Raw genomic sequence first — 25,561 nt, 5'->3', positions numbered from 1 at the left:
CACTCATGGAGGAGTTTTGTTCTACTTACTTTCCTAAAATGGAGAGATCTAAAATACATATCTACATTTTCCAAGCTTCAGTCACTGTTTGGAGGAAACTTTATTCCTTTGCCATTTCTCTTTTTAATGGCAGAGAATTCTTGGTAACCATTTCCAAGATCCGTCAGATGTTTTTAGGAGGAACGAGTGAATTCTTGTGCTTGAACTCATTTTTGTTTGCAAAGAAGAAATAGAATGTACTCATTCATTACTAGCCATGACAGTGCTGGAGGAAATGAGGTCTTGGCTAAAAGTATTTAAACATCAAAGTATTGCATTAAATAAAGAGAAGCTTATCAATTTAGAAAAGCAAAAACAAAATGCCTATATATATTGCTTCATTTTACTGCTTAGCTAAAATATGGTCTCTGTCTCATATTCTTTGTTTCCTTTTTCTTTCTCTTTCTTTTTTTTAAAACAACTATATAAAAATGGAAAAATGTTTTTAGTTTAGTGGTCATACAAAGACAGGCTAAGGACTGGATTTGGCCCATGGAAAATAGTTTGCCAAATCTTTGATTTAGAGTCTAAATCAAGAGATAATTATGATTATTAATTTCCTTAATCTCTGATGAATTTTTACCTGAACAATTCATTTTTAACTACGTTGAGCCTCTCCAGTGAATAGTGTGGGGGAGGACAAATCATTTTCCCTCTACTCTTTTAGGTTCTTGGTTGAAACACTCCTATTAATAAAAGAGGCTGATTAACAGGAGAAAAACACACAGAAATTTAATAGCATGTATACCTCCTTTATACATGGGAGAGACCCAAGAAAACCAAGTAACTCCCTGAAATGGCCAAGACACCCCCTTAAATACCATCTCCAGCTGAAGACAAAAGATGTTGGGGGGTTAATGGGGGAAAGGCCAGTTATGGAAGGTTTACAAGAAGGGCAGTCACCAAAAGCCCACTTAAATCAAGTGCATTTAAGTCCTTGCCTTCTCTACTAATAAGAGTTTTAGAGTCATCCTTCTCTTCCTGGTACAGAGAAGGAATAACTTATAACAGTAAATGTCTCTTACAAAAGGACAACTTTTACTCGGTTTCCAGGTATTCTCCACTCTCTGCTGTTTCTTAAAAATAACTAACCTAAAATAATACTTATGTCAAGGAGGTATATTTTGTTTGGGGTGGCAAATTCTGCTCCCCTGCAACAGTTTCTGACCTGGTAGTCCTACCATATCTATAGTTAAAAATAAAGTTCAAAAGAGTGCAACAGTTTACCAGCATTCTTTCCAGGGTCACTTCTTTCTTGAGCTGGTCAACTTCCATCTTCAATTTGTCCTTTTCTGTCAAGTCTTCAATATTGATCACTGGCATCTTTTGCCTGCTGAAAAAATAGACAGTTCATACACCCAAATTGCTGGACATGTTTCAGGTCAATATTAGCCAACCCGTCCCTCAGCTCTTAACTTACTAAGTAAACGGTTTCTTTGTTTTAGCTTTCTATGATAACTGATTTCTTATGAATGTTCTCTGCACAATTCCAGCACCACACACCAGCTTTGCAATTTTAAAGCTTCTTTATAATCTTCACTAATATGATTAAACCAAGCATTTGACTCTAACCACCTGCTAGTAGGTTTGTGGGGATATGGGGAGAGGTCAGTTTAATCAGTATATGGTCTTAGACATCCAAAGCCTCTCCTTTTCCCTGTTATTTGTTTTTTGTTTTTTTGGCGTGGTGTAAAAGTTTGGGCTTTCAACCCTCATCTCCAACACCAAGGCCCTCCATCATATGATATATGCCATTTAAGTTAGTTTGAGGTCATTCTGAGGACTGCCTATTAATCCCCTAAATCGCTAGAGTATTTAATCTGGTATTAACAGAGAACGATACAAAAACTATTATAAGTTCTCTATAAATTATAGGTTGAAATATGAACCAATAGAGTGGAGATATAGCAAACAACCTCATTAATCAGAAATAAACTAGCATATTACTTAGAATGTGTTTCTAAACAATACCAGGAAGTTCTGTATAACTCTCTCAATGCATTGGAAAATAATGATGACCAAACATAGCAGGTTAAAGGTGACATAGTGAGTCTGGTCTACTGATGGGCATCATAGAAGAAGCATCTTCTGCACTCTCAGCAATCTCTTCTCCTTAATTAGATCAATGGGCAATGGGGGAAGATGGTTCAGTAGCTGGTGGTACCCATATGCAATTATCCGGTAAATATTTCACTATAGCCAAATGGCATCACACTTATAATCTCTCCTTTGGTCTTCTCTTTTTCTCTGTTGTCCCCCTGGTCCAATTTTTATACTGACATATTTTTATGCAAGTAGACATATTTAGGTCACATGGTATTTCAGTGAACAACTTCACATTGCACATCTACATAAAAATACTCTGCTAATAATTTATCAGCAATTAACTTATTTCCTTGTGCTGATATAGTGTTATCATTTCCAAAACCTTTGAGGAAATACTATTTCCCTTCTCAGTCTTATAATAGACTCTTCTCTGGGAAATAGACATTTTAGCATATTTTTAGGGGCAAATGCCTAAATATGCCAGCACAGATACAGAAAAGAACACTTCTATGAGTACTCAAAGTCAATGTTTCCCATCCTTTTTTTTTTTTTTTGCTCTTCTGTTCTTATTTTAAGAAACAATATGACAACAAAAAGGTTGTTCCTTCCTGTGTAATTATTATTTGGTATTCGAGAACCCATGCTCAAGTCCATTGCCCCCTTCCTTCTCACTGCCTTCACACTATGTGTAACCATTCACAAGCGTATCTACCTCTGATCATTTTGAGCTGTTGACATTGTCCTTTGCACAATTTTTATCCATCTTGGAAAACTAATTCCACTTGGCAATGGCTCTGACACTTCAGTGTGTGTAAAAATCACTTTAGGAACTTGTTAAAAATATGAGCCCAATCTAAGAGGTTTTGATTTGGAATAGGTCTTAGAATTTCATTTTCTCTGTTTTAGAGAATCCCTACTATGTTATTGCCAATGAAATGATCACTCATAGGCTCTTGCTAGGGGTGTGGCCCTGATCAAGTTACTTAACTTCTCTGTGCCTCAGATTACTAGGAAATCGGAGCAATAGGATTACCGACATTATAGATTTCTTGAGGGGAAACAAGATTGCATGATGATATGTGCCACAGAGCAAGTGCTCAGCACATGTTAGCTGGGTTACCCACTTATTCTGCACCTCTAGACTTTCAAAGTATGCTGTCTTACATGGCACTCGCTGATAGGTGGCTTTATAAGTGCTCTTAAGGGATATCATGTGGACATGATTTGGCTCCTTTAATATCATGCATAGCAGATGCTGTTGTTGCCTTTCCTAGATCCCCCTTTCCAGGGTGAGGTGCTCATTTCCCCAGCAGGTGCACTTGTTGACTGCCAAGGGCAAACTTTCTGCATAGTTTTGTTCTTGGCTGATGGGAAACACTTCAACTGGTGATTTCTGGGAGATTATGCTTTCAACTGACCCCTGTGGGTGACCTATAGCACAGGGCTGGCTGAAGTTCCAATAAATCAGACCAGGTGCCTCTGGCCTGAAAAACCTTGTAATTGAGAACCTTCCAGAGCTCCCCATGGGGTCAGAATAAGCTAGATATCTAAAACTACACCTTTGCTTAACTTCTGCTTCATCTTGCTTTCTACCTTCCTACAGAGATTTCTCGTAAGAGTTCATCCTTGATAAATCACTTGGACAAGGATCCCTGTCTTAGATGCTGATTCTAACAAATCTAAGACATGATGGGTTATAAGGACCTTTATAAGAGCATCTATATCTTTCATAGCTTTTATGTCCTTACTCCTGCCTATTGTTCAATATATAAAAGAGAATCACAAAGTGTAGATAAAGTCACTTGCAACCTATATCATAAATATTCACCTAGCCATAGAAAAAAGTACAAAGTATCTAACTTTATTAACAAATGATTTCTGAACTCTAAAATTTAATAATATTTTAAGTAAAACACATTTCATTTGGTGGAGGTGAATCTTAGAAGATGAGCGAATGCTTGCCAAACTTGATGCCATGGGACTTGTATGAGAAAATTCAAAGAGTAAGGATCAAAACTCTAACCTCCCTCAAAGATAGCCAGACACACAGAGCAGGGCAGTGTTTATTGCCTGCATGGAGTCCAAGGGCTCGGAGTTGCACTGAAGGGTTTAAATTAATTCAGATATGGCATCATCTAATCATTCTTAATCCCATTTTACAGATGAAGTAGAGGTGGTCCAGAGAATTGAAGTGACCCAAATCATAAAATGGGTGGCAACAGAGCTGGAGCTATAACACAGGTGTTTGGCTTTTGGTCTGGGATGTTTTCAGCTCCAGCATACTTTTCTCTGTTACCCCTCTCAAATTAGTGTAAAAGAATAGATTCGTTTTGTCATACTGTAGAATTACATAGAAAGAAAGCACAGAATTGAAAACAAAGGGCACTAAGCCACTCTCATATTTTTCCCCCGTACCTGGGCAGCTCAAAGCTTCCAAGTTGGGCCACCTCTCTGCAGGAAGTTCTAAAAGGGTCTAGATCATATTGCTGGCACTACTACCAGGCATCCTCACCCCACTTCCACCAGAATATAAAAGAGGAGGACTCAAGACTCAGACCAACAAGCTAAGTAGCAATTACAGCTAACTCAGGGGGGAAACATACCCCTTTAAGTAGAAGATATTTGCCCTTTTACTTCTTCCATCTTGCACTACTATCAGGGGAGGTACGGTCCAATATAGCAAAGAGAAGAGGAGGGGGAGAAAGTACCTCAGAGTTGTACCCCATTCATGGAGCAGTGGTTCTCTGTGGGGGACAATACTGCCCCCCCCCCCCCAGGGCCTTTTGAAAATATGTCAGGTTGTTTATGGGTTTTCCGGAGTTTTGTGGATATGAGTAAGGGATGTAGGGAGATAGAACTATGTAGAGTAGCTTAAGTGTCTCAGTAATATCTTCCATTAGCTTTCTTGCTAATCTATTGTAGAATTAAAGTGGGCTAGTATAAAGTTCAAAAGCTACCTGTTTTCTGTTTGTTTTTATACATTATAGATAAGCATATTTTGAAGTAAGGCAACTTGACAAAATATTTAACTTATAAGGGCTATATTAGTGGAAATTATTAAAATTATTTTTAGAAGTCCCCTGTTTTATACAGAGGATCAATCGCACATTCTTTGAAATAGAAATGTTGCTAACACACTTTAAATATTTTGATTTATAAACATTCCATGACACTTTGTTTTTCAGAAACAAATCCACTATATTATGTACAATAAATCTGCAATCATATGGCTATAAATTTTCTTATCTTGTACTATTCTTTTTCATCCTGACATTATACTTAGGACTATAAAAATAGCTAACATTTTATTCATTCATTCAACAAATATTTACTAAGTGCTATTATGTGCCAGACACTATTCTAGATGCTGAGGGTAGAGCAGAAAAAATACAGAAAATGTTGCCCATGAGGAACATACATTCTAATGAGGGAGAAAAACAATAAACAAGATAAAATGTACCATATATTATATTGTGATAAGTGCTAGGGGAGGTATAGTAAGTAATTTGTTTATTCCACAACACTTATAAGATCCTACTTTCCATAAGCCTTGCTCTTAGCATGGGGAAACAATGGTGACTACAACAGGTAAATTCCCTACTGTCACAGAGCTTCCATAATAGTGAGAGGATCAGACAAGTAAAACAAAACAAATAACAGTGATTTCAACTGATAAATGCTATAGTTTATGATAAGGAGTGACCTAGATGTGAAGCAACATCATATAGACTGATTAGAGGTAGTGCCAGTGGGATCAAGACTGTCAAGGAGACAGTGAAGGTCAGGAGATGAGCATTTCATGCAAGGAAAAAGGCTAAGCAGAGGCAACAGCTTATGCAAAGAACTGGAAGTGGGAACAAATTTGTTGTACTAGGAGAATGGAAAACACAGTGTAGTGGGTAGAGTAAGATAGTGGGAGAGTGACGGGGTGAGGTCAGTAAGGGAGACAGCAGTCAAATCACATTAAGTTCCTCAGAGGAATGGTGAGGAATAAAGTAAGGAGCTAATGAAGGGTTCTGATTTTATTTTGAAGAAGTGAGGTGTTGTGACATGGTCTGATGTGTTAAAAAAAAAAATACTCTGTTGTGTGGGTTGAAGGGGAACAAAAGTGGAAACTGGGATTTTAGGGAAGAACCTAACATAATAGTCCTTTATTAAGAACAGATAGATTTGAACAATATTGGTGGCCATGGATATAGAAAAATATGGGCAGATTAAAACTGTGATTTGGAGGTAGAATTGACAAGACGACTGATGGATTGCGTGATGAAAAGATGGGAGATGTCAAGAGTGATTCCATAGTTTGGGGCTTGAAAGTCTAAGTAGAAGTGTAATTGACAGAAAGAAGGAAGATTGGGGTATATGGCCAAGACTTCAGTTTAAGACATATAATATTTGAGATGTCTATTAGATATCCAAGTAGAGATATTAAGTAGATGTAAGCTTTTGGAATTCAGAGGTGAGGTCAAAACTACACACAAGTGTGTGTGTGTGTGTGTGTGTATATACTTGAAATCACATAAGAAGAAAGTACAGTTAGAAAAGAGTTCTCAAGGTTGAGCTTTGAGTCACCCCACCTTTAATGACCAGGCAGAGGAAAAGGACAGATTGAGAAGGAATAGTCTAAGTAGGGGAAAACCAAAAGAAGGTGGTAAAGTGAAAACTAAAAGAAAAGCATTTCAAGAATGAGGAAGAATTTGAAACCGTTAAATATTGCTGAGATGGAAAAATGTGGTCCTTGGTGACCTCAGCGGCAGCTGCTTTGGGTGTCATATGAATTGAAAGGTCCAGTAAGATGTGGCAACATGATGAGGTGCCCTTGACGGGAGCACTTCCTTTGCTTCCTCTTCCCATTGTGGAAGTTGAACTGGAGTGCAATATGGGGTGGGGGATGGTAAGGGAGATGAGGAAGTGGAGGCAGATAGTAAAGATAACATTTCTGATAAGTTTTGCTGGAAAAGGGAGCAATGAAAGAAGGCTCTCACAGGAAAGGGATGGAAAGTCAAATATGAACTTTAAGTCTGGAATGGAAAACATCTATCCCAGAGATAGACCACTCGAAATGGAAACTACTGAAAGAACTGATGTTGCCGAGGAGTGAAAGGAGTGAAGTCCTCGAGAAGACAGGAGGTGAAAAGACCCAGCGCAGTAGCTACGGGGTTGGTGTCTGGTTGGACCAGGGCATGACTTCTATTGTAAGGGAAGGGAAGAGAGTGCTGGAGATCCCACTCACTGACCAGTAGGAACAGCTCACACTTTCTGGCTCATGCAGTATACCTAGTTCATGCTAGTGCAGTCAACTCTCTTCCTACACAGACCTTTTAGTTTGACTCAGTTTGTTTCCTTGGCTAATAGTCAGGAGAGGAAAAAAAAAACAAACAAACAGGGAAACAGTAAGAGTTTTAGGAGATGTGTTGCCCTTTCAAACTGCAACTATGGCCTCTCCCTGCCCCCAAATGGTAGGTTGTCCCTCCTGTGTGACTTAAGATACAAAAGCTTTTCTACATAAAACTAGAACAAATGAACATATGGAGGGTTTATGACAGACATTTTAGTAAGTAATATATAAGTAACATGAGATTTGGGCTAGGGTATAAAAATGACAGTATTCTGGTAAGAAAAGAGTGTCTTTATACTTGAAAGGTCAAGGTCCATTTCTTTCTGCTAAATATAACCCTGAAAGTAAGGATTTAGTGATTAACTCTCTCAATCCTCTAATCTGATTATTAACTTTGGCAGATGTTTTTCTTAGAGTATTATAGCAATGTATTTAAATTGTAGTGATCTGTTTGTTCTCAGTTATAAACTTTATGTTTGAGTGAAAAGGAAGTCTGTAAGCTAGCTGTCCAGGTACTGAACTAAGGTCATGAGCACGTGTTATATATCATAAGCCTGACTTCGGACCCCACTAACGTGTAAGAAAAAGAAGTTTGCACAGTGAGTGAGACCAGCAGATCAGGATTCAGACTGCCTGAGCTAACTGCATAGCTTTGGCCAAGCCACATACTCACCTAAAATTTCAGCGCTCATTGGCAAAGCGGGGAGAATAAAGTATCACCCTCAGTGGTTATTGTGGAAGATTTAATGAGCTAATGTATGCAAAGTACAATGTAAACTCTCAATAAGCATCATATTATTATAGTTATTGCTATTCCCACATGATATACAGGAGTAAGGGGCAATTTCCTCTGTCTTTCCCCCCTTCCTGACATGCCACTTTCTGGTGGATTGTAGCCCAGGCTAGAATTCTAGGCAGGTGGTGAGGCCATACTGTGCCAGAAACTTCTTGGATAAAATAGCCCAAACTTTGTCCCAACCTTTTGGGTGCCCTACATAGTTAAGTATGCAGCAATCTGAGTAAGAGAAAAGATGGTCTGCCTCTTAAGTAGGCATGATAATTGAATGAACATACATCTAGGTAGAGGAGAAAGGGGGTTTCTAAGATTCTGCCTTCCTGCAGAAGGCAGTGCTTTGCTAGAATCACACCACCTTAAAAAAAAACTGACCAAAGCAACCAGCTGTTGAAGGAGTGAGTCTGTGTCCCATAGGCATAAAAGTTACATTAGACATGTTTGTGTAGATTGGCTTTTGTTTTGAACTAAGCTCTTGCTAAAATTTTATTTCCTCCTCTACAATCCCATAAAACCTAGTACATATCTTTAATATCGTACTAAAAACACTATTTAGCAGTTGGATTATGTGATGTTCATCTGTTTTCTCTATTATGCTATGAGATCCCTAAATGTATTTGTCTTTGTATTCCAAACGCCTAGCACAAGGTTTGGCATGTATTAAGTAATAGTTCTGCTTATTTTTAAAATGTATGGATGAAAAAATGACCACGGTAAGAGACACATTAAATATCCCATTATCTCGATCCCCCTAAGGAGGACAAGAATAATAAAATTAGGCATAGGGAATGTCTCATCCTCTTATGTGGCTCCATCTTATTATACAATGCTCACAGATGCACTCTGTATCCGACAGAGGGCGCACTAGAGTAAACATGTCCTACGTGACCCAACCCGCTAGAAAAATTACCTTGTTGGTGAAGGAGTTGCCTAAACTTGAACAAAATCCTCGTGATCCCTAATCTCTCAGAAGAGATTAACTGCCTTTCTTATCAAATGTGTAAAGTTCTTGTTCGTGCCAGCTGGACTCACTTCAGATTTTATTTTGACAGGGCGTAAGCTAACAGGCAGCAGGAATTTTGTTTATTAAGAAGTTATCACTGTAACTCCTTAAGTGACTGTTATATAATAAATATCCCCAAATCACTGGGCTCAGTTCATTCTCCTCATTCATTTATGAGCTAAACATGCCACCTCTCTCCAAGGTGTCTGACAGAGAGGAAGACCATCTGCCTCAATCGTCTCCTTAAATTCATGATCACTGTCCAAGCATGTATGGGTCTCAGAAGATAGAACATCATACTCGACACCTGGGAATTCTAGGAGCTGATGTGTTCCAAATCAACTTCATATCCATTTTTTTTTTTTTTCCATGGGGCTGGGAGGGGGTTGGTAAGAAAGAACAGAAGCAAGGATCGAACATATGCACAGGTAAACGTTTCTGAAGTCACTGTAGCTTCTGTGTGTTTTCATTCTGGTATTTAGTGTTCTACTCTAAGGTCTCGGTACAGCAGAAAGAGCCCAGGTAGGGAATGTTGTAAAGAATACAGGCTGAATATCAAGAACCTGGGTTCTAATCTCAGCTCTGCCAACAGCTAAGGTAAGTAAACATGACCAGGTCTCAATGTATAATTCTATAAAATGAAAATAGTGGAATAGATGATATTTATAGTTCCTTCAACATTCAAATTATAAGAACTCTATGCCTTATTTCACAGAACTCCAAACAATTTTGAACGTCTATTTTTAGCCACAGCCACGAAAGCTATTAGTTGGTATAACAATGACAAATCAGTCTGGGTGACTGTTTTTTGCAGTTCCCTCGAAGCTTACACTTCCTGGTGACTTTGGATAAAGGAATTCTTTTCCTTTGCTATGTGGTAACCTTCTGGCCTACATACTGGTTTAAGGATACAGAAGGACTGTGACATCCCTATGGAGGCTGATTACAGTGGTCACATGGCTCCTTCCACATGGTCCAAAGGATAAAATTCAGTAATTTAAAGTAGTCCCAGAAAATTTAGATTTCCCCTTACATTGGAAGATATCCTTTTCATGGATATAAAAATACTCAAGTGGTTTGCAATTAAGAGGAGTAATTTCCTTCCAGATAACTTGGCTTGATCATCTCAAACTTCTAACTGTCCCCACTTACTGAATTCTCCTTCCCTGTCTCTGTTCAGGGGTCACAGAGGTGTGAAAGATGCACCCTATTTGGCATAGAATAAAGGAATAGGAAATAGAATAAAGGAAGGAAACTATCATTTCTAGAGTACCTCTGAACATGAATTTTGCCCTGTGTCCACTGACTCTTTCACAGAGGGGTGAAAAGCCTGATTTTGGCCCTTTCCCGATTCTCCTTCCCCCCCATGTGTTACACAGCATTCTGAGTACTTAGCAGGACTAAGGACTCTGCTCTGGCTGAAAGAACTCTAAGCTTATTTCCCCCAGAAGAAACCACCACAAAGTTATATCTGATCGTGAGACAGCTTCCTAGGCAGAGAGGTGGCCTCTGAGCTCAGCCAAAGAGGAGAGCTGGTGAGAGCAATGTCGAAGGCTTCAGTCCATGTTGCTGGTTCCTGATGGTGCTTGACACTCCATCTTAAAGTTTTGTGCCAAAGCTCTCAATGGGAATCGAAACATGGATAATCTGGCTGGATTCTGTGCCTGTGTGTAAGGCACTTGTCCTTTAACCCTCATAACACCCAAGTATAGTCATTATATCCACTTTACAGATAGGGACACTGAGGCTCAGAGAGTTGATGTGACTGTCCAAAGGAGCAAGGAATAAAATTCATTGTCCCATGGCATCATGCAAGTTCCCAAAATAACCTGCTCTAATTCAAGAGATTCCTCTTTTTATATGAAGCAAAAGATGATCAAAAAGTACCAGCACCTGAGAACAAAGAACAGAAGTGACAGTAGTCAATGCTGAATGACAAGTCTGAATCAGTCCCTGAATTTATTTTAGTCCATATGGGAGATATATTTAATCATATTCAGAAGAATGAAAATCACATTCAGAAGAATGAAAATTTGAAGTTGAATTAAACTTTTCTCCTGAAAGTGATGCTGGCTGTTTGGTAAAACTTCCCTCCCGTATTAGTGTTTGGGAGGGGCTCATCGAGTCTCCTATGTATGTATGTGTCTTTCCAAAACTAGCTGGCTATTTCAGTGCTTGGCATGCTAGAGCCGGTTCCTGCTGGCTCTGGAGAACCAATTGTACCTATCGATTTCCAATTCTGGTAGCTTGAAATTGGCCATAATGGGAGTACTTACACCACAGAAATCAGTAAACTATGCAAATCAGCATACCCCCTCTTATTCCTCCCTCCTGAGAGCTGGTTGTTAAACATTTGTCCTTACATCTTGGACTATTAATCATGGATATCTGGTAATCTGACAGCATCAGTAACACTGAATATTTCCAGGACAAGCGTGTTTTCTTAGGAATAGGATTCTATGGCATGACATCAGGATAACTGAAAACTGGCACAAGGGATACAGTGTGCAAAATGTCCCAGGCTATTAACTCACTGTGAGCATAGGGTTTCTCAGAAATTTTGAAGGGAACTCCTCTAAACTCCTTCCAGATCCTCAGGAGAAGCCAGGAATAATTATTCTCTTGAGAATATTAAATATAACAAGAGGAAAAAGGGGAGGAAGACACAGTCATCAAGAGAATTCATTAAAATGTTCTTCAAAAATATCTTCTATATTTCATGTGAAATCTGAGCATAAATAATTTGTTTTGTATAAAGAAAAAGACTCAGGCTAATATGTCAGAGGAGCAATGAACGCTAATGCAATGACAATGAGGAAACGCACAGGAAGGGGTTGTTCTGGGATCCCCCGTGGCCACCTTTCTATGGACTTTCCTGTTCCAGCTCAAAAAACATAACCACAATACTTACGGCAGATTGGGGGGGTGGGGTATAAAATGGTATAATCATTTTGGAGAAGTGGCAGTTTTTAACATTTATGAATATTTTACCCAAGAGTAATAAAAGCTGCATGTGCGCAAAAAGGAGCTTTATTCATAACAGTCTCAAACTAGAAACAACACAAATGTCCAGTAACAGGACATTTGTAGTACCTTCATACATTGGAAGACTGGACTCAGCATTTAAAAGAAATGAACTATGGAATAACATGGTGTGTCTTAAAAACAGTAGTGGAGCAAAAGAAATACAAGCAATACACACTTTATGATTCCATTTGCATGGGATTCAAGAACAGGCAAAGCCAACCTCTGGCGATAAGAACTGGTTGTCCCTGCCTGGGATTGGAAGGATTGACTGGGAAAGGATATGAGAGAATGTTCTGGGGTGCTGCAAATGTTCTAATTCTTGACTGGAATGGTGCTGTACACTGAAGATGTAGTATGAGCCTTTTATTAAATGTAAATTAAATCTCTATTCAAATATGTAGGTATGTATAAATGTAAATAAATACACATACTTAAATTTCTAATCTAATACAGGAATCTATTGCAACGAGCCAGGCTCCCCTCAGCCCACTGAATTTCACACTTTCTCTCTGCCCTTCAAATACTTGGACTTGGTGCTTTCGTAATGGAGATTCAGGCTTCAGGGTGATGCTGCAAGTTGGAACCTTGTGCAATCACCCCCAGGTCATTTCCCTCTAGCTTGCCGACTTCTCATCACTGACACAACGCCGCATGTAGTCACTCCCGCCAAGATAGGAGAAAGTTTGGAAGGCCGGTTCGACCTGGTGGGGAATTCCTCTCCCCCGCACACTTTTCAACACAGGGCTGCGGGGCGGGCCACAGCCTGTGGGGCATGAATCAGTCTCCCGGGCTCCGCGCAGGCACGCTCCGCCCCGTCCGGGGTCGGGAGGACACTCACCCTACATAAAGCAGGCACCCATCACATCGGCACCCAAGCTTCCTGGAGGCTGGACTCCGTGCACCCTCTTCCCGCCGGCACATTCCAGGAACGCCTCGCCCCGAGGGCCACTCAAACTGGACAGCATGGACTCTACTGGCCCCCTTGGGGTGTTGCTTCTGCCACTGCTGCTGATGGGGACCGCGCTGGGCAACGGAGCTCAGAAGGCGCCAGGTATTGGCGGGTCTGGGGACCCCCTCTTCGCGCCGCGCTTCCGCCAGGGTAGGCAGCGAGGGCGCTGCGGCTGTGGGGTCCCCTGCACCCACTCTCTCCGCCCCGCTTTCCCCAGACCCCTGTCGCACAGGGCGTCTAGGAGCCGCGGGGAGGGACACTCGTGCGGAAGTTTGTACTTTCTCTCTCTGCAAAACCCCCTGTGCTGGGAAACTGTGGGACAGAAGTCCCCGGGAAGACTCTTACCTTCCTGGAGACGTGGCTAACCTCCTTCTCTCTCTCAGGTTCTCCTTCTGCTCCTTCAGTAGGAAACAATGCAGAGATCTGCCTCCTGCCCCCCGACGTGGGGCCCTGTCGGGCCCGGATCCCCAGTTACTACTATGACAGGTACACGCAGAGCTGCCGTATTTTCTTCTATGGGGGCTGCGAGGGCAACGCCAACAATTTCGATACTTTGGAGGACTGCAATGAAGCTTGCTCGAGGATAGAGAGTAAGTGGCCAGCTCAAGCTCAGAACTCTTGCGCTGCTCCTTACACAGAAGGGCTGCTAGTCACTGAATTTCCCAGAGCCCATTTTCTACAGTAAGTTCTACCTGCATTGTCTCAAACATTAAGTAAGGCTCACTTACTATTTTTCCAGAAAGTAATCACAAGTTTACATTGGCTAACGAATCTCTCTCCTAAGTGGCATTTTTCATCATGCAGTGTCTGTGCAGACTCAGGGCAAGAATTCACTGTAGGGCATAATAATGCACGGGTATGATGTACTGGGTGCCACATAACTACTTTTCTTTATCATTTGTCCTAAACCCACAGTTTTTATGCCTCCTTGAGAGCACCATTTCCTTATGTCGATTATCCATCAGTCTGAAATAACTTTCAGCGGATTTTATTATTAAAGTGTGATTTAGCTAACCGTAACTTTTCCTTTGGTCCCCCTGATACCCAAACTTGTTTTGGGTTAGTACAGGGATATAGTAGAGATTCATGATCATGGTTTCTGTTTCATTTAAATCATATTTATTGTATTTATTAAGGCCAGTAACAAAACATGGAACTTTGCCATTCAAGGAACTAAGCCAAGGGAAAATGTGTATGTATTCCTGTGAATAAGTTTGATTAACTTCATAGGTAGAAAAATCAGAACACCCTGAGAGAACAGAGAGAATTTCCACTGAATTTGGCTGAGTCAGGTCTGGAGCCACTATTAAGAAAAAGAGCTAAATAACTGGATTAACGAAAAATCTTCAGGGGATTTACTATCCCAGTATTAGAAGTGATACTGTTTTCTCCCTACTTGTTTCTGAAAATACAGTGAAGTTTTGAAGTAGTACTAAGTAAGACTGACGTGCTAAAGTAAGTAATAGTAATACTAAGAAAGCTAATTTTTGACTAGCATTGTTTCATGCCTTCCTTTTCCTAGAAGTTCCCAAAATTTGCAGGTTGGAAGTCAGTGAGGGGCAGTGTGGAGTGCGCACAGGAGAGTATTTCTTCAATTTAAGTTCCATGACATGTGAAAAATTCGTATCTGGCGGGTGTCACAACAATAAGAACAGGTTCCCGGACAAGGATACTTGTATGGGCTTCTGTGCACCAAAGAGAAGTAAATACTATTTTTATGGGGTTTCTATTTCATTTCTTTAAGATTTTAGGGTGAAAAAAATCAGTAATTTGATGTGTAATTAACATGCCTTGTGTTCTGAGGATTTCACATATAGTAGGATATCAGTCCTACTATATATATGTGCCCTGTGAGGGAGTATAATTATTCCCCCGTTTACATATGAGAGTACAGGCTACCAGAAGTTAATGACTTGCCAAGTTGTCAGGGCTAGAAAGTCACAAAGCCGCGCCTGATTTAAGTTTTTGCTTCCTCTCTCCCTCTCTCTCTCTGCCCCCCCCTCCACCCCCTCTGCTCCTTCCACCCCCTCCGCCCCTTCCACCCTTTCCACCCTCTCTCGCTTGCTCGCTCACTCACTCACTCATTCACTCTCAAGTAAATAAAAGGAAATCACAGTATTCTGAATGCCATGACCTCAGGTTTGTATGGAATCGCTTGTGTATAGGAGATAGTGGAATATATACAGACCTCAGATGGTGAATCTTGAAAATTTCTGTCTACAGGTTTGGTTAGATTTCTGCATCCTTTAGTAATTGCAAACTGCAGGACAAAGACCTCTCTATCCTCCTTTTTTCTGCTCTGATTTCTTACCTACATCCCCACCCTCTCAGTCCCTGAAATGATGGGTTCCTTGGGCAATATTTTTGTAGAGAGAGACAATACAGGCATTTTCCATAGGCACAGCAGAGACACACATACACAAAGATATATAATCTTAACAAACGAGGAAAACATGCTTTGGCAGAGATGTGAGGAAGCTCTATAGCAATACTGTATGCAAAATCTCAAGTTAATGAGAAGATGGTTGTTGCTTGCGTTTCCTTAAATTTTTTGTGTAAAGGTAAATGTTCCAGTGGCTACTTGGGAATTACATAAATGTATTCTTGAGTAATGATGGAAGGAGAGCTGATAAAAACATTTAAAATAAACCTACCAACACAAGAAAGTTTACTAAAGCATGTCATGTATCAACCCGTGAAACACAGCTGATTTCTACCTGACCATATCTGTTTCTTGGGTTTAATTTCTTAAGACATTCAAATGATACAAGGACATAGCTTCAGAATAAATTCTCATTCAGAATGAGGCTTCAGTGGGATTAGATTTTCTTCAGTTACTTCAGTAATCATCACAGTTTACTAATTTTGGTATCACTGCATTTCTAATTTTGTTTTCCTTTTCATCAAGGACCATCATATTGCTACAGTCCCAAAGATGAGGGACTATGCTCTGCTAATGTGACTCGCTATTATTTTAATCCAAGACACACAGCCTGTGAGACCTTCACCTATACTGGCTGTGGAGGGAATGACAATAACTTTCTTAACATGGAGGACTGCACACGTGTTTGTGTAAAAGGCAGGTTTTTTCTTATACAATTTTTAAACTAATTTTATAAATAATTCATAAGCAAAATTATTTTTATGTATCTATTTTCCTAATAGCATATTGCCATTTCTAGACCACTTCTACATAAATAGCACTGTAGTACTGATCAGTTTTGTTAAATGCTTATACTGCCTAGCTCCGGACAGTAGCTGTATCTTAAAGGTAGAAAGTTATTAACTTGAGTGGATAGTGAAAACTGACTTTATAATCATTAAAAATCGTTGAGGTGAGTGTGCAAGCATATTGGAAATGTTAATTTAAAGTGAGTCTATGGACTGGAGATACATGATACTTATTTTTATTTTGTTGACTTTAGGTTCGAGGAAGGAAAAGAATATGAAGTTGCTGAAGACGGTCTTTCCTGGTAGAAGGCTGAAAACTTACAAGAAGTAATTTTAACCTTTTTCCCTATGTGTCATCTTGTGGATGCTATCGCCTCTATGGTTATATCTGAAGAATAATATTGTGATATGGGGAAATGAATCATTAATGATATATACACCAGTTTTTATTGCTACAGGTTACTTTTTTGTGTATTTTTACACATAACTAGCTGCTATTCAAATGTGAACCTATTATTTTTAATTTACTGTTCACCTATATTTTAATGTAGTTGAATTCTTGCTGTGCATAAGATATAAAAGCAAATATGACTCACCCAGTTCTTGGAGTTGCTCTTCCTGATTTCAGAAGGTGATAGTACTGAAAAGCATAAGACAATATAGTCATGTTCCCTTAACACATAAGATCAAACAGCAAATACATTTTATTTTGCATTTAAAAGTTGGATATTTTAGGTCCAAAGAAACAAACTTGCAGATTTACCAACACTTTAGAAAATATTACAAGTGCTATTATGTAGACATGACTAACTTCTATATCTACTGTGTCATTTAGAAGATAATAAAATAGCTTTTTTGAGTAAAAAGTTAGTAAATTTATTAAAATCAGAAGTGCTTTCTTCTGGGGATAAAATTCTCTATCTACCTTTCCACCCATTCATCCCCACTCACATGTATATATTTGTTTATACATATAGATCTTACATTACTTCCTAAGACATAATAGATGGGAAACCACTAAAATTGTCCGTTTTTGAACTGTTCAAGGCATTTACTTAAATTACACCACAGACCACGCATGAATTTAATAATTTAAATTCTACAATGAATTATTCTTGATAAATATGATCATTCCAGTTAAACAGTTTTTTCTTTCCTCTGTAATAATATTTTTTTTAAATTCCTACATTTTCATGGAAAGATCAATATGTTTAAAAGTATGCCCCCAATCTAGCAAAATTATAAGTGCATTTGCCCTTTGAGCAATCCCTCTTTTAAAAATCTATCCCAAAGTTATTGTGACAAAAATACAAAATGATATATTCCTGAGGACATTCATTGATATATTATTATTTGAACAATCAAAAACTGGAAACAAACCAGATAATCATCAGTAGGGGGTTGAAGAAATGGATGAAAAATGAGCAAAATATCTATGTATGGATATCATCTGATCCTCAGAATACATTTTTAAAAAGGGTCTAGAACAACATGAATAAATACATCACAGAGGACATAAAGATACTAAAAATAGTTACCTATAGCAGGAAGGAGAGAACAGGATGGGACAGGCATGGACATAAAATTTATGTGAATGTACCTTATTCTATAGTTGTGATCTTAGATCATGTAAACATTTTGCATAATAAGAAAGCAAAATTAAAAAGAATAAAAAGCATTCCTTCTACAACTGGAAACAAACCGAAACAATTGAACTCAAATGAATATCAGACAATGGCCTAAATACAGAAAGAATATGTAATTATTTCTGGTTTTCAAAGCCTGTATTTTGACTATCTTTTAAGGGATATAATCTAAGGGTCAAATTCTGAAGAAATCTGAAAATGCATTTAGTAGTCTTTAGTAATATTGATATTGTTATTTTGAACTTAGATAGAATGCTACATTATACTATATATTCTGTAAGAAAATATAAGAATTTATTTAGAAGTCAAGATTTTCAGTGTTAAGAGAAAAAGTATGAAATTAAGAAATTAAGGAAATATCTTTAACTTTTAAATTGGAATATAAATATCAGAATGAAATCAAAATTTATTTCCTCTTTAAAAAAGAAGTATTTTCCACCCTCCCATTGAAAAGTCCTTGAAGCAATGACAATTGGAAGTACACCTCTCATTCAGACTGTGGTGTCTAAATATGATTTCTCACTAAAAGGAACCAGAGCACTTAGGAGAAATCACTGAATCCAGGTCTGAGACAAGAAATATATAAGATGAACCTGGGCCATCTAATTTCAGATAGCAAGGAAGCTATTTGAATCATGTCACAAAAACAGGAAAGTAACAATAAGGGCCTTTCAGTGATCTAAAATGAAGGCAATATGAACATCAAAACAAATAATGACTGCAATATATATAAATATACAAAAATGAATGCAAAATGAGTTATTAATTACACACACATGCACACCTCCTTGGTCACTTTTGGAGGTTGCTAGGGCACTCTCTCATTACTTTGAAAAATGATAAATTAACAGAGAGAATAAAGCGTTTATCCTTTTTGTTTATCCTTAAAATTATACCAGGAAACTAAATAGTGTCTGAAAGTTATTCGCAGAAGAATCTCACCTAACACATGCACTAGAATGTTAGAAGACAGCTCTACTGAAAGTATACATCTGGGTAATGATCATCTGTGGATGCTGAAACTATGGCATGGAGGAATTAGGCTTATGTCTCTGAATCAATGGATAATTTTAACATTAATAAAAATGTGCCAAAAGACATTATTTGCTTCTTGATACAATGCAATAAGTAGTGCACACCTCTTTCCCACGAAGGAATCTTACAGAAAGAAAAAAGAAAAAATTGAACCTGAAGTTAATCAAACCTCTAGATTTCATTACCATATTGCTAGATCATGAGGCAATATTGGGGATAAAGGTGCAAGTTACAAGAAACCAGGGAAGGTCAATTGGCCAAATCCATGATGTTGGACACTCTATAGGACAGATACGTTACGTTCTCCAAGAAACCAATGACATTTTTAAAAGGAGTGGGAGGAAGAGTGCCTTTATAGCTTTTATATTATATGTAACCAAAAAGCAGCATATCATTAAAAGGTTTTTGGTTGAGTAAGGCCTGTATTTGGACTACTTTTGGTGGTTTTAAGAATGATTACAGCAGAAGGATCTTATGTGCTCTGGGATTGTCCAGTGAGTGAGACCGAGCCTTTGGGAATTCTGGGAGTTCCTAGTGCTACAGGGAAGTTTGATTTGGTATTTGCTGCCTTTAACTCCCCTGCAGCCAAAGCCCTCAGGAGACTGCTCAGCCTACATTCAGCCTATAGCTATAGCTCTTCTGTTCAGGCTGGGTAGGAATTAGAGCCTTTAGAAAACAATTTTCTAATACCCCAGACGTCTGCCATTTTATTTTAATGAGGAAATATATAAAGCTGTCATAGGTCATCCTGCAGTCTATGGGAAATGCCTTCTCGCCACAACCAGCCTGAAGACAAGTCACTGCTGTGGTTTCACCAGACTGACTGATTAAAAGGAATGTCTCATTGTGGGACACAAAAAGACACAAGAAAGAATGGGCTGGCTTTTAATAAAATAGTCTTTTACTGAAAAAAAAATTACTCTGGACCACCACTCATTCCTCCTCTATGCATACACACTGGTCACATGTTGAACCACAGGAACTGCAATGGAGCCTTCAAGATTACTTGGAACACAGCATCTCCAAGTATACATGCTATCTCTGCCAACAGTCTTGTAGACATTTAGCTAACAATATTATTCAGTAAGAGAATGTCCTCTGGAGTGTCTGTCCTTGTATTATTACAGTGGCTGCACAAGCTTATCTTTATAAGCTTCATGTTTCCAGTAAAATACAGGTCTTGTGATAAAAATAAGGGTAGAAAACTACAGCTTGTAGTTTTAAGATAATCTTTGTCTAGATATTCTGTTATAAGTTTAGAATGGAGGCAAGCAAATGTGGGAATCGGAATCTTCCCAAATTATTTCTCCCTTCACTCAGTATTCAATTGGTCATGAAGTGTATGTATTCAAGTCTATGCTAATGCTGCTATCTTATTCCAAGAAAATTAAAACATTCTCCCAAGTTTCCTTCCTGCCTGTCTGCTCCCTATCCAGCCATCCACACTGATGCCAGAATACTCTTTCTGGGGGAAAAAAAAAATCGTATCAGGTTACTCCTCTTAAAACTCTTCAGTGGTTTCCTATTGAATCTTCATGTTAACTGTCCAAGCTCCTAGTGTGCCATTTAAGACTTCTTACAAGTGGACCGTGACATTCCTCTCCAGATTTATCTCCCCTATTCCACCATCACCTGTAAGGTAAAATTCAGTTGCACTAAATTATGGTCTATTTCCAAAGAATGTCATATTGCTTTGTTTTTTTGTAATGTAGTTAACAAATTTTGTGCATGAGAACCATCCAGGGAGCCAGGCATATGGCAGGCTCCTATGCCCAGGAATTTTGATTAGTGGGTTTGAGTTGGCAAAGATGTACATTACAATGACTCCAGATGATTAGGAGGTACACTTGTGTCACACTTTGAGGAACACTATTTTATGCCAGTGTTAAGTTTTTGTTTTTTTTTTCCTTTGAAATGAATATCCTTCCCTTCTTACTAACCACTTGATAAGTTAAATCTTCTGGTTGGCACAGCATTCCTTGAGCTACCTCAAACAGGTTTAATCACCTGTCCTGTGGGCTTGGCTATATTTAGTACAGCTTCCCGATTGTACAAATACAGCATTTAGTTATTTTCTTAGGAGTTTTATTGTTAGGGTGTTCAAGTTTTTCATGCAAAATTAATAGATATTTTGATTTTAAAATGTGGTATTATACATATTGTATAAAAAATTAAAAGTATATAAAAGGATCAAAATAAAAATAATCCAGAATTTCACCACTAAGTGATTATCAAACACATTTCTGTTTCTTTGAAGTGCAAGTAAGCTTAGTCAAGCGATATAATCATGCTAATGGTCTCAGTATATTCTGACCAATTATATTACAAAGTTATATCGGTTTATCACCATCTAAGAATCTAAGAATGTATGCAAATGCCCAACACATTGGGTTTTAAATGAACAGAAAACATATCACTCTTTGTTATAATAAAATGGTATCTCATCATTATTTTAACTGGCATTTCCAGGATTATTACTAAGGTTGAACCTTTAAAAACTTTATATATTTTCTTTCATTAAAGTTTACTACTTCCCTTTAAACTTAGCTTAAAATTTTTAACATAGAAATAGAGCTTAAATTTTACAATTTGAGTTTAATCATGAAAGGTTTCAAATGTACAGAAAATTACAGGAAACTAGATAATCAACCCAGTTTAAAAAACATGATAGGAGTTTGCCAGATCTGTTTCAGGTGCTTTTTCTATTTTAATAGAGACTCAAAATGATTCTCTTTCTTATTTTCCCTCACTTTCATGAGAGGCAACTGGTGTCCTGATGTTGGAGTGTATACTTTCTGTGCATATTTTAATGCGTATTAAATTAAATTATAAATATAATTATAAATTATAATGTATAATTATAAATATATATAATTATAAATATAATAACCCATAGCAACATGAAGTATTGTTCTATGTGTTTTAAAGTTACTTATATGGTGTCACACCATGTGTACCCATTGCCATCATGCATTTTTACTATTATGTTTTGGATACACCCTATAAATCCATATTGTTTCATGAAGATCTGCTTCATTTATTTTATAGTATTCCATTACATAAATATAGCACAGTGTGTTCATTTCCCTGTTGATGAATATTTAGTTTAGTCCCAAATTTTGGTTATTACAAATAATAATATTTATATACATAGCTCATTGTATGTGTGTGTGTGTGTGTGTGTATAAGTGAAATTGCTAAAGACATATTCATTGAACCTACTATATTTTGCCAAATTGCTCTCCAAATATTTATAGCCAGCAACGTATAAAAAATTATATTTCTTTAAGTTTTTCACAACATTGTGTATTACTGAAGTCTTGATTGCCATTCATATAAGTGAGAAGTTGTACTTCATTACTGTTTTGATTTTTTATTTTCTTGATTAGTAATGGGATTGAAAATTATTTTTTTCACATTTTATTGGCTATTCTTCTATAAATTGCCTCTTTTTACTCCTTTCCCATTTTTCCATTTGACTCTGTGTCTTTTAACTTATATATTTTTTATGCATCCTGGGTAAGGATTCCTTGTTAGTTATATGATTTACAGATACCTTCTTCCAATTTGTGGAAAAACTGATGTTATTTGGTTTTTCCTCTGCCTGTTGGATTATGATGTTACATTATTGCATGAAATGTCAGAAAGCTGGGTTAACTTAACACTTTCTCAACTCTTAAATTGATTATGTGACCTCATTACAGGAAAGCAGAAAGTATATTTGTGCCAAAGTCCAGTAGATCAGGAGATATTTCCTCAGTGAAACACAGTAACTTTTGAACAAAGAGATAAGAAAGGTTTTATGTAAAATAAGAAATATTATATTGAATATAAAAAGCAATATTGGAAGAAATACTGGCTAAGAATTTCTCCAAACTAATTAAAACACATATGACTATACATTCTAGAAGCTCTATATACCCGAAACAAAATACAAAACCAAACAAACAAAACACAACTAGGCACATTACGGTCAAATTTCTGAAAGCTAAAAACAGACTGACAATCTTCGCATACCTAGAAAAGCAGAGATAATACCTCCAGATGAGCGTCAAAAGGACTAATGACTGACATTTCAACAGGAACTATGGAAGTCAGAAAACGAAAGATTAACATTTTTAAGTGCTAAAGGAAAACAAACAAACCCTGCAAACCAATATTCTATATCCAGCAAAAAAATCCTTCAAAATCGAAGGATAAGTAAAGATGTTTACAGTTAAACACAGCTGAGAGAATTTGTTGCCAGCAGATCTGCACTACAAGAAACATTACCGGGAGTTCTGAAGGAAAATGATCCCAGATGGAAGCACATAACTGCAAAATGGAATGAGAACACTTGAAGATGTAAACATGGAAAACTATAAATGAGCCTGGAGTGGGGACGTGGGCCACGGAGGGGGTGCTCTCCCCAGGCTGCAGCAAGCTGCACCAGGAGAAGCTGACCCTGGGGATCACCTGCAGCCTAGAATCTTCCCCAGGTGTGACAAGAAGTCACTATCATAGAAAAGCCACCTGCTGAATGTCATATGATTTCCTCATGGGAACAAAACAACAACTGTGTGCTACCTGAGAATGTGAAGCATTTTTACCTGATGACAAATGGCTTCCACATGACATGGAGCGTAAAGCTGGATGAGCACACCATTCCACTGGACAGTGTGGCAATTAACAGCATCTCAGAACTGACTCAACCCAACTAGTTTTCTGTGTATTCACTCCCTAATGCACCAACTTTGGCAGACCTGGAAGTTGATGCACTTGAAGCCAGTGAGAACCAACCAGAGAAGCCTCACTTTGATTCTCCCAGTGTGATATTTGAGCTGGATCCGTGCAATATGAATGGGGAAGTTTGCCTTGTCTACAAAAGAGGGAAACCAGCATTCACAAGACACTGAGATCTCGTTCCTGGACAGAGCGTTATACTGGCACTTTCTCACAGATACCTTTACCATTTGCTATCACCTTCTCATCATGCACCTAGGCCTGCCAAAGTGGTAGTATGCCTTCACCAGCTATGGCATTAGCTCACAGGCCACGCAATGGTTCAACATATATAATCCTATCACCTACAACCCAAACCTGCTTGCAGAAGAGACCAACTTCTTTGTGAACAAGCTGGATCCCAGCAAAGTGTTCAAGAGCAAGAACAAGACCTTACTCTCTAAAAACAAAGGGCTTATCCAGCCTGCAGGTGGCCAGAAAAGGCCCTCAGGTCCTCCCTTCACCTCTAAATCCTCTTTTAGCCTTGGAAACCCAGTCCGGAAATAAGCATCCCTACCTCCCCACCAGCCTCACAGCAATGATTTCCACATCACAGATGGCCCAGGCCTCAGATTCTTTGTGTGGCACAACAGGCCTCCTCCTATCTGAGTGAGCCAAATCCTAGGCCTTTTACTCCCTTTGGCATTAGCCAGGAGTTCAAGGGTATATTCAGGTCTCCCTTAGAGTACTTTTCTCAGCCCCTGCCTCTGAAAGCTGTGGAGAATTTCAGAACTTGATTAAAGTAACTAAATAGATCCATTAATAACTTTCCTCTCTTTCCACCCTGCACCCTCTATACCCCTCAGCAGTCCCCCAAAGGAACCACTGGTTTTGAGCCAGGAGGCGTTACAACTGCGCTGTTCAACTGGTAACCACTAGCCACATGTGGCTATTTAAACTATATTAAAAATTCAGTTCCTCAATTACATTAGCTATGTGTGAGTATTCATGTGGCTAGTAGACTCTGTATCAGACAACACAGAGATAATGGAACATTTCCATCATCACAGAAGTTGTGTTGGGCAGCACCACATTAGAATATTTTCATGCCGCCCTTTCTCAGTTTGTTTTTTGTTAGAGAAAGGGGATACCTTAATTGATGAGTGATAATGTCCCATGAAAATTCTTGAAGATATAATTGTGTATTCTTTTCATTTTTCATAAGGAATTTTCACTCTACTCCTTTTTCGGTTTCCTATAGTTTGTTGTTTCCAGTAAAAAAAAAACCCCACAAAACTATAAACGAACATTCTGTTTAAAACCATGAATTATTATATCTTATGCATATAAAATCTTATATTTAAAACATATGAAACTGATGGTACCTAAGGTGTTTTGGTTAACAAAATTAAACCACTTTAGTTTCTTGTATGCTTTGGGAAGTATTACAACTTACCATGTAGAATTCATATAGTGATTTTAAGAGTAATCAACGAAATAATAAATATATATATATATATTCTATATATATTCTATATATATATATTCTATATGTGTATATAGTATATAATATATATTTTATATATATAAAATATATATAGTATATATAAAATATATATTTATATATAAATATATGTTTTTATATATAAATATATATTTTATATATATTATATATTTTAATATATATTATATATATTATATATTATATGTTATATATTATATATTATATATATTTTATATACATTATATATATATTATATATATTATATATATATTTTATATATATATATATTATATATATAATATATATATA

General features: G+C 37.8%; 2 protein-coding genes and 1 pseudogene across 6 annotated transcripts in view; 2 read left to right on the top strand and 1 right to left on the bottom strand.

Annotated features, from left to right (window-relative positions):
• GNGT1 (G protein subunit gamma transducin 1) overlaps positions 1–25,561 on the bottom strand; it is a 118,750-nt gene that overhangs the window by 2,931 nt on the left and 90,258 nt on the right. The window contains exons 3-4 of the mRNA XM_026505807.4: positions 16,963–17,006; positions 1,267–1,369 (exon numbers count right to left, since the gene is read on the bottom strand). Of these exons, the coding sequence (XP_026361592.3) occupies positions 1,267–1,369; positions 16,963–17,006 (147 nt within the window). The remainder of the gene's footprint in view (positions 1–1,266; positions 1,370–16,962; positions 17,007–25,561) is intronic.
• Positions 5,340–19,112, top strand: TFPI2 (tissue factor pathway inhibitor 2). 5 transcript variants are annotated; one of them, XM_057304453.1, is made up of 6 exons: positions 5,349–9,647; positions 12,700–13,297; positions 13,579–13,785; positions 14,718–14,897; positions 16,104–16,274; positions 16,621–19,112. In XM_057304453.1, the coding sequence occupies exons 2-6, from the start codon at positions 13,210–13,212 to the stop codon at positions 16,695–16,697; spliced, it is 723 nt and encodes a 240-aa protein (XP_057160436.1). In that variant the 5' UTR covers positions 5,349–9,647; positions 12,700–13,209; the 3' UTR covers positions 16,698–19,112. The 5 variants fall into 5 exon arrangements, with proteins under 5 accessions (XP_026361581.1, XP_057160436.1, XP_026361574.1 ...); XM_026505796.4 differs by having other exon boundaries at positions 5,340–13,297; positions 13,600–13,785; XM_026505789.4 differs by having other exon boundaries at positions 5,349–13,297.
• On the top strand, positions 19,500–24,315 carry LOC113266768 (tubulin polyglutamylase complex subunit 2-like; annotated as a pseudogene).

This window comes from Ursus arctos, unplaced genomic scaffold (assembly GCF_023065955.2).
Source record: "Ursus arctos isolate Adak ecotype North America unplaced genomic scaffold, UrsArc2.0 scaffold_3, whole genome shotgun sequence".
NCBI classification, from domain to species: Eukaryota; Metazoa; Chordata; class Mammalia; order Carnivora; family Ursidae; genus Ursus; species Ursus arctos.
This window is presented reverse-complemented; position numbering and strand designations above follow the sequence as displayed.